The sequence below is a fragment of the Barbus barbus genome (assembly GCF_936440315.1).
Source record: "Barbus barbus genome assembly, chromosome: 2".
In the NCBI taxonomy this organism is placed as follows: domain Eukaryota; kingdom Metazoa; phylum Chordata; class Actinopteri; order Cypriniformes; family Cyprinidae; genus Barbus; species Barbus barbus.
In genome coordinates this window covers 4,675,189-4,684,541 of record NC_136730.1, presented here as the reverse complement: position 1 = coordinate 4,684,541, position 9,353 = coordinate 4,675,189, and the positions used below count along the sequence as shown (strand labels likewise).

General features: G+C 37.1%; 1 protein-coding gene across 1 annotated transcript; it reads left to right on the top strand.

Annotated features, from left to right (window-relative positions):
* Nucleotides 1-2,327: 2,327 nt before the first annotated feature.
* LOC306876925 (putative oxidoreductase PXDNL) lies at nt 2,328-9,071 on the top strand (the record flags this gene model as incomplete). The annotated part of the gene is made up of 5 exons (XM_079428379.1): nt 2,328-2,646; nt 4,406-4,744; nt 7,089-7,374; nt 8,067-8,165; nt 8,301-9,071. 5 exons carry the CDS (start codon nt 2,328-2,330, stop codon nt 8,401-8,403), a joined length of 1,146 nt encoding a protein of 381 aa, XP_079284505.1. The 3' UTR covers nt 8,404-9,071.
* Nucleotides 9,072-9,353: the final 282 nt, after the last annotated feature.

The following is a 9,353-nucleotide window of genomic DNA, read 5'->3' as shown; positions in this document are numbered from 1 at the left end:
GTCCATTGCTCTTGAATCATGAATGACAGAAAGTGATAGGCAAGGATTTGCATAACGTTGAGTAGAATTTGATTCTGATATTTGACCATTTTTCTTCAGATTCTTAGCTTCATTCAACCATCGTTCAACATCTTCCACAAATCCATCATTGTGCTTAGAAATTGCATCAAACCACTCATTTTGTTTGTTTTGTTCCTCAGGAGGAAGAAAAGGAAGTATTTCTTTATGCAACACAGATGCATCATCTTTCAAACATTTTAAGGATCCCACCATTGAAGACAATTGTAAAGCATTTTCATCACATTCCATGAGATCTTTCATTGATAAAATTAAGCTCTTCATTTGATTCACCTTAGACTTGCGATCCTTTTGCAATGTCTCAATTCTAAGCGCCAAGGCCTTTGCCGTAAGCTTAGGCTCTCTTTTACTGCTTATAGCAGCGTGCGCAGACTCATCTGCGTCCATTTCTCACAACGCAATCCCAGTAATCCAACAGCGCTGTATTCAACGCGTAGATCAAGCCAACAATTTCATGAATGGGCGCAACACCACAACACGAGTGCGTAGTAAACTTGCACTTCATTCCACAACATTACACGACCGCTATCCATCCAATAAGCTGCATCCAGACACTACACGGCCTGCGACAATAGCTTCTTCTCATTCAATAAACAGCAATGTTGCAGCCAAACACAGCAAAACCGCTCACATACCTCTTCTGCCGTCAGGATACAGAAGCGCGATCTCACTTCAGTGTGTGCGTCAACATTTCGCGTGCGGTGTGCGAAGAAATCCTTTCCAATCCACGATAATCAAATCCAACAGTTGCCAATTTTCTGTTGACTAATTATAGCGGCAGCCTGTAGCCGCTAAGAGGCTGAGTAGAGGGATTAAAGATGACGCGTTTCCATTGATCCAGGTGATAATTTATTATAACATTGAAAGAATAGCAACATGATGATGACGGTAAAGTAAACAAAAAAGAAATAAAATAAAATAAATCTAGACAAAAATGAAAACGGTCAACAGAAAGTGAGCGTCCCAGCTACTCACCCCCTTCCTCCATGCCAACCACATGCAAACTAACAGGTGATATACACCTAAAACAAGTGACGTCACAAACCAAAAAATTAATTTCAAAATAAAAGACATCAACCCAAACCTGGCACCTACATATATATATATATATATATATATATAATTTCATTTTCATGAGTGGGTTTTATGGGTTTGGGGGTCGTGAGGTGGGGTAGGGGGTCGTATGTGTTTTTCCTCCATTGTGAGTGTGCTGTGGTGTCACCCCTTCAGATTTTGTGTTGTCTGCATTGTAACTGATATTTTTGACAAATTATGTAACAAAAAGTCAATATTTTTATAGCCTTCAATTGATGTCTATGGGTGATTTTTTGGGTGTGTGTGTGTGTGTGGGTGTGTTTGTGTGTGCGTGTGTGTGTGTGTGTGTGAGCGTAATCGTTATGAATGTGTGGAAGGGTTGCACTTCATTTTCATGTTTTTTGTGGCCTGCATTGTGGTGGATTTATTTATTTTACTTGACAAATGAAAAAGTATCAATTTGAATGTTTCCCCATTTATTTCAATGTGGGGTCTCCAGAGACCCCAAACCTGACAAGTTACTTTTTTCACACTAACATACAACCAGATCTCAATCCAGTTTATTTGATTTTTGTGGAGCTACAAAGTGTTGACAAAAGTACTCAAGATAAAAGGAATTTTTTTTTTAAATTCAGCAAACATAATTTGGGGTCGAAAAAGACCCCAAACAGTGCACAAGGGTTTAGAGTCTTTCTTAAAACATATTCACAAACCTGCTGAGACCCATTTTTACTGGGGAACTGGGAGAAATCTTAAGCTAAGAGACAGAGCGAGGTTAATGATCTGATCACTCTCTCTGGTTTTCATGTCATGGTTTTAATCTTCTGCCTGGTTTCCTGGATTTCTCTGTTTGTCTGTGTTTTAACTGTTGTTTCTTGTGTTTTAACTGTTGTTTCTGTTGTTTGTCCTGTGGTTGACACTTTGCCTATTCAAATTCTGGATTAGCCCTTAATAAAGCTGTGTTTGAATCTTTGACCCAAGGTCTAGAGCGGTGATTCGTTAAGATTCACAGAATCTGTTGTGTTTAATTAAGGATGAAGCTAAACTCTGCAGAGCTGCAGCTCCTGGTTAAAGTGAACTAAATGAAATAAACTGGAGAAATCCAGCATACGTCACCAAAGAGAAGTCTGTCGTTGCACTGGATGCATGCATGAATCAATTGTTCAGTTCTGTGAAACATTTACAAAATTTCAAGGAAAGACGTTTGAGTCACTATGTTTTTGTCTTTCTTCACAGATTTACCCAGATCTACTCTGACTGTGACTCCAGACAGTCCTGTATTCACAGGAGAGACAGTCAATCTGAAGTGTGTGATTGAGACTTACAGTTACTGGAGATATGAGTGGACACCTGACTGGAGATATGAGTGGTATAAAGACAGAGTAAAGTTACAGTCGTCTGATCGTTACACTGTAAACAGAGGCACTCTCACTATCAGAGGAGCTACTGAGTCTGATCAGGGTCAGTACTGGTGTAGAGGACAGATAAGATCAGTCTCATCACAATCAAGCTCTGTTTATCTCTCTGTGAAAGGTGAGTTGAATATCATTGTCCTTCTGTACTACATGTATGATCACACATCCAATCAAAAGATATTGTCATTTTCAGGTTAGATTCATGCAACTCATAAATGTCATAATTTACACTTCACTTGAGGGCTTAATTGTTTAATTCTCTTTTAAATTGTTAAGGAGCTGTTCTTGTGTTCACAACAGATGCAAAAATAAACTGGTAACAGGAATCTCAAAATGTATTTTAAATTTGAACTATGAAGTGTCATCTTAATAACACAACACTCATGGCCATATACATTATATTGCCAAAGGTATTGGCACCCCCTTCTAATGAACAGGTTTGACTACTTTAGTCATTTCCATGAGTGTGTATCATAGCTTTTATAATGCGTTTATTTTATCAATATAGTGTGTATCATAGCTTTTATAATGCTTTTAATATTTTATCAATATAGTGTGTATCATAGCTTTTATAATGCTGATAAAAACTAAAGACACCACACAACAGCTCAAGGCTTCGATCTGATGTATTTGAGCTCAGACCTGAACATCATAATATTTCTGTATGAACTTCCCCTATAATACACTCTTAAAAATAAAGCTTCTTATTAGATTTGATGGTTTCATGAAGAACCTTTAACAAACATGATATCTTTCCATTGAACAAAAGTGTCTTTAGATTATTAAAATGTTCTTCGGCTCTTTTATTGCATCACTATGATACCTTAAGTCACTTATTAATAGTGACAGGATCTTTCAAAGTTCAAAAAGGACCTAAAAACACCATGATTGTTTTAAGAAACCAATGTGCTATATTCCAGCTCTTCTACCTTTATACAATAGTTTTGTGAGAAACAGCCCAAAATGTCTGAAGTATTTTAGTCCACATCATAGCAGTCAGACAATATTAACCAGCATGCATTGCTCATTAGTGAATATAAAAAATAATAAAAAAAAAGAAATTTCATGACACAAAGCATGTTCAGGGTGTTTTGAACAATCAACAAAGGTGTTATTTACTGCTGCTTAGCAACAAGCTGGTTTGTTTACATCAGCATGAGTTTGAAAATGATGTTTCATTGGTTCAGACTCATGACATCGAGTATTCACTATAATATTCACAAAGCTGGATTGGTGCGCTTTACAACAATACCAAACTTGTGCTGAGGGGAAGCAGCAGTGGTCAAGTAGTGAGCAGAAAGACTGAAAACTTTAGAAAGCACACAAATAAAGGCATGTTTAGATGTTTAATTGCTGTGTGGAGCGTTAGGATCACTAGACGAGAGCTTAATCAACTAATTTTTGTGAAAACCTCATTCAACCAAAATTGATGTTTCACTTGTTTTGCCTGCAGCTCATAATTATCCCGTGTTCATTCAAACTCATTCTGCAGCACAGGGCACATTTATACTGAGTAATACAGAGATAAATACAGATGGAAGAAAGTGCAATGTTTCTCAATGTGCATTTATCATCATGGCAGTTACACTGAACGTTTTCATTTATTTATCATTTCATTTCCTAACCGAACATTATATAAATATTCACATAATCAACAACAACAACAACAAAAGCTGAGAAACAGGTTAACAAGTTATTAACTTTACTATACCTAAAGTTCTCGGAAGAATTGTCATGAAACCATTTAGTTGACAGGAGCAAAAAAAATAGAGACCATCGATCTCATCTCCATATCAGTGTTACGAAAATACAGAAACTCAGATCAGATCATGTTTCTGACTAGATCACTGATAGACCTCTGTCTTCTTTCTTCACAGATTCACCCAGATCTACTCTGACTGTGACTCCAGACAGTCCTGTATTCACTGGAGAGACACTCAATCTGAAGTGTGTGATTGAGACTCACAGTGACTGGAGACGGAGAAATGGCCTGATATATGACTGGAGATATGACTGGACATATTACCAGACACCTGAGTGGAGATATGAGTGGTATAAAGACAGAGTAATGTTACAGTCGTCTGATCGTTACACTGTAAACAGAGACACTCTCACTATCAGAGGAGCTACTGAGTCTGATCAGGGTCAGTACTGGTGTAGAGGACAGATAAGATCAGTCTCATCACAATCAAGCTCTGTTTCTCTCTCTGTGAAAGGTAAGATTAATATCATCCTGGAAATCCTGTATAATTCAACCAATCAGACGACGACTTCGACACCTGAAGTGTTTCCAGATAAGTGTGTCATCAGACGTTTAGCCAACGGTCCGTGGGCGTCTGAGGCTGAGACTAGGTGCCAAACAGAGATAATATCATTTGTGCCGGTTTTCATCAGGAAACTTCTCTGGCAGTGATTTTGAGTGGATCAATATCTATAAAGCTTAATGCCATATTATTATTATTATTATTATTATTATATGCTTAAAACGCTGATTCTTACTGGCCTACGTCGTTACAGAAGCACAGTATGTAGTGATGGCAGTGTACACTGTGTGTAAATTACCCTTTAAAACCGGCTGTGTCGTCGCCGACACACTAAACCAAGCTGTATTCATGTTACCATCAACCGTTTGCACCATCACAATAATTCAAATTGCTCCTAACAGCACACCCTGTGCGCTTTTCGGCAATATATGGCTTATTACGGTAATTTCTTGCGCTCCGTCGAGAAATGACGGCTGATTTCCGGGAGACGGGGAGGGAGAATTTGAATGGAGAGATAGGGAGCAGGAGTTTTGGATTGCATAAAATAATAAATGAAACAAACAAAAACATGGTGAAGGAGGAGTAAACAGCACAAGAGTCGATTGGGATGATTTTTGATGAGACTTTGGGAGCAGTCTGAGTGAGACTTTTTCACATGTAGTGTGTGCATCGCTATAATGAGTCCATGCGTGTAAATGATTGGGTGTAACTATGAACAAAAAAGCCTCCTGAATGAAAACTGTGCAACCCAGTGTCCCAAAAATACTTCTATATATGTAATATAGTTGAATTTTGAAGTAAGAAGTGTTGGATTATTTCGATCACGATTTTTCTCGTTTTTATAAATAAAAAACAGAAAATGTTTTACTGTTTTTTTTTTTGTCTATTGAAATTCTGTTTACAAACTCACCACACGACATTAATGGTCAAAAACTGTACTTTTTTGAAAAACGTCTGTTTTCTGAAAAAAATTACACCTTGCACTTGAAAATAGCACATTCTGTTAGAATTTTACCGTCAAATAAACTAAATATGTAAAAATGACCTATTTTAAGCTTAGGTTTTAAGCTTCATCTCAACAATGAATGTCACTCTGATGAAAAAAAAAGTAACTTCATAAGGTTAAGGTAATAATTAGAGTAAGTTTTATTGTTTTAATTTCTTGACACTAATGAAGGTAAAACAGAGGTGATTTTGTTTGGACCTAGTGATGCTCTGTCTTTTAATTCTTATAATCTTGATCTTGGTTATTTTGCCCAGTGGATTACTCCTTGTTTAAGGAACCTGGGTGTTTTATTCCAGTCTAAAGTTTGATAAACAGATAAACAGTGGTTAGAACATGTTTTTTTCATCTTCGACGTTTGGCTAAAGTTAAAACTCTCCTTTCAATACAGACTTTTGAAAAAGTAATTAATGCCTTTGTTACATCTAGATTAGACTATTGCAGTTCGCTGTACTATGGGATAAATCAGTCCTCCATGGAGCGACTGCAATTGGTTCAGAAAGCAGCGGCCAGGCTATTGACTGAATTCAGCACATTACTCCCATTCTGACCACATTACAGTGGCTACCTGCTAAACTAGCATTGGATTTTAAAGCACTTCATAATCTTCATATTCTCACTGAGTTGTTGCAAACACACAAATCAGTGAGAATGCTCAGATCCAGATTTTCAGGATTTGTATCAATCTCTAGGTCCAAACTAAAGCACTGTTGCGATCGAGCTTTTGCAGTTGTTGGTCCAACACTCAGGAACAATCTTCCGGTTTCCATCTAAACAGCTTCTTGACTACATATCTTTACAATTATGCTTAAATCTCTCCTGCTTGATCGATTTGCAGCAAGTCAATGAAGTGTTTTAGTGTTTAATTACAGGGATTACTATTGTTAATCATTAATTTATCTCTGCTGTTTTGTTGTTTACTATGCTATGTAAAGCACTTTGGTCAACTTCAAGTTGTGTTTAAATGTGCTATATAAATAAAACAAACATGTCCTGGCTGCTCTTTTCAATATAATGACAGTGAATGAGGACCAGTGGCTCTTAAAAATGACAAAAATCACCAGTAAATTATTGATATGGCTGTTAGACCAGAAGAGAACTCATTTATTTATTCATATAACAGCGTGAAAATATGCCTTTTTCTGAGAAAATATAACAGTTACTGTATTCAGTTAAAACTGAATCTGCAAGCTCCTGCAGAATGTAAAGTTTGAGATTTTACATGTAAAGATTAAAATATCACTTCATTGTATTCATATTTCATATCTGGTATTTATCTTTTTTTATTTACAGATTTACCCAGATCTGCTCTGACTGTGACACCAGACAGTCCTGTATTCACTGGAGAGACAGTCAATCTGAAGTGTCTGATTGAGTCTTACAGTAACTGGAGATATGAGTGGTATAAAGATAGTGTAATGTTACAGTCGTCTGATCGTTACACTGTAAACAGAGACACTCTCACTATCAGAGGAGCTACTGAGTCTGATCAGGGTCAGTACTGGTGTAGAGGACAGAGAGATAAAAGACCACAATCATCACAGGAGAGCAACCGGATAAATCTGTCTGATAATGGTTAGTAAATACTGTGATAAATACTTGCGTGTTGTTTAAAATAACCAGACAATATAATCCTAAAACTTGGGGTTCCCCGAGAAACTTTTTGAAAGCCTTCAGGAGATCTGCAGCGCTGCTCAATTGATAGTTTTCATGTGACGTCACCCCCTGATAGGAAAGCCCACCTGGAGGACAAAACAAAGCTTTGCTCCACTGACCGACAGTTATTTTTACTCAGACTGCATCAAGTATTAATGTAGTAAAACTCAGATATTAAAAGGTGAAGTTCAGTAAACACCTCATTGATGATGATGTATATTTTGTAATGTTTCCCATAGAAAACCATTATAAGGAAAACACTGAAGCATTCAGCGGATTGCGTTCATATTCATAAAACTATGCAGCATTAATATAGTGATTACTAAATTTGGTATTTGAAGGCACTTTAAGTGTTTTTATATCGTTTTGTTGTACTGTTCATGATTGAAATATTGCCGTGGGTGCTTAACATGGATTGCAAATGGTCAGAACTTGCATTTTGTTCACATACTTTTGTTTTATTCTTTTGAGAGGTGATTAAATATTTGCGGCTGTGAAACAGATGGAAAACTGACAGACTTGTGATGCAGTCCTATGGATGTTTTGCCCTCTAAATCTTTGAGCCGGTCACGTGACTTAAAGGTATTAATAAGTGCTTGTTTCTGTGTTTTTCAGTGCCACGTTCAATCTTCAGGATCCTCAGTTTTCTTCTGGCAGCTTGTCCGTATCTGCTGTCGACAGTCGTGCTGCTGTTCAAATACTACAGAGCGAGAGGTAAAACATCTGTCTGATCCGTCTCTCTCCATCTGAGTGTCTTTTCCCAAACCATTCACATTCACTGACAGACAGACCTTTACTCTGCGTGTGTGTGTGTGTGTGTGTGTGTGTGTGTGTGTGTGTGTCTCACAGTTACATCTACCGAAGACCAAAGCCAGTTTGCCGTAACAGAGGAACAAACTCCAACCTGATTTCATCCATTCTTCTTGTAGAGTCACAGGATGCTGGAGTCTGAAGGCTGGGAAACTCACAAGACTAACAGACACACGATCACACTCTCACACATACGGATGATTTAGTGTCTCTAATTCACCTGTGCTGTAGATTAGACTGTGGAAGAAACCAAACCAACACATGGAGAACAGCAAACTCCACACAGAAAGACCTCCGGACTCATCCTCTTCTCCAAAACCAGTTTTTTATGTGTCAGTTAAATTCACTTTAAGCTATTAAAAGTTGCTCTTTAAAGATATTCAGGGAACAAACAAAACTGTTAAATATAATTAAATACATTTTACAGCAGTTTAAACTTTCTTCTATTGGTCTACTAATGAGAAATGTTCAAACTGATGGCATTTCAGCCCAGTTTGTATTCAGTTTTAACTCACGGGGGCTGTTTCATAAAACTATAGTTTACCAAATAAGTCAGGCTTATTTCAGTAATTCTGACTTATTATCACTTGATTTGGTTTCCGAAGGCAAGTTTATCATAGCTCAAGCTCAGTCACTGTGGAAACCTGCTGAGAAACTAACCTGGTCAGGAGCAGGCTAACTGTCCGGCTCAGCTGAGCTCCTCTAACACGGACCAATAGAAACACATCAATATTACCACTGAGTCTCTCATATACAGTTAGCTGGCTTTATTATTAGTCCAAAAATAAATGTATACAGAAAATACACCTTAAATAATCAAATAAATAATAAAATAGGCTACAACCAACTGTAGGCTATTCAATGTATTGTTGCCAAAATGTAATGACCTTTATTATTATCATTTTTTTTAAGATATATGAAAACATTTTAACATGGTTGCTACTTGTGCATTCAATTGATCAACAGTTTCTAGCCATGCAGCCTCTCTCTCTGATTTTATGACCGCTGTACCTTTTATGGTTATTAGAAGAACATTAAAACATTACAATCTAAAATTTATTTTAAAGCATTAAAGCTTTAAAGACACTAAAT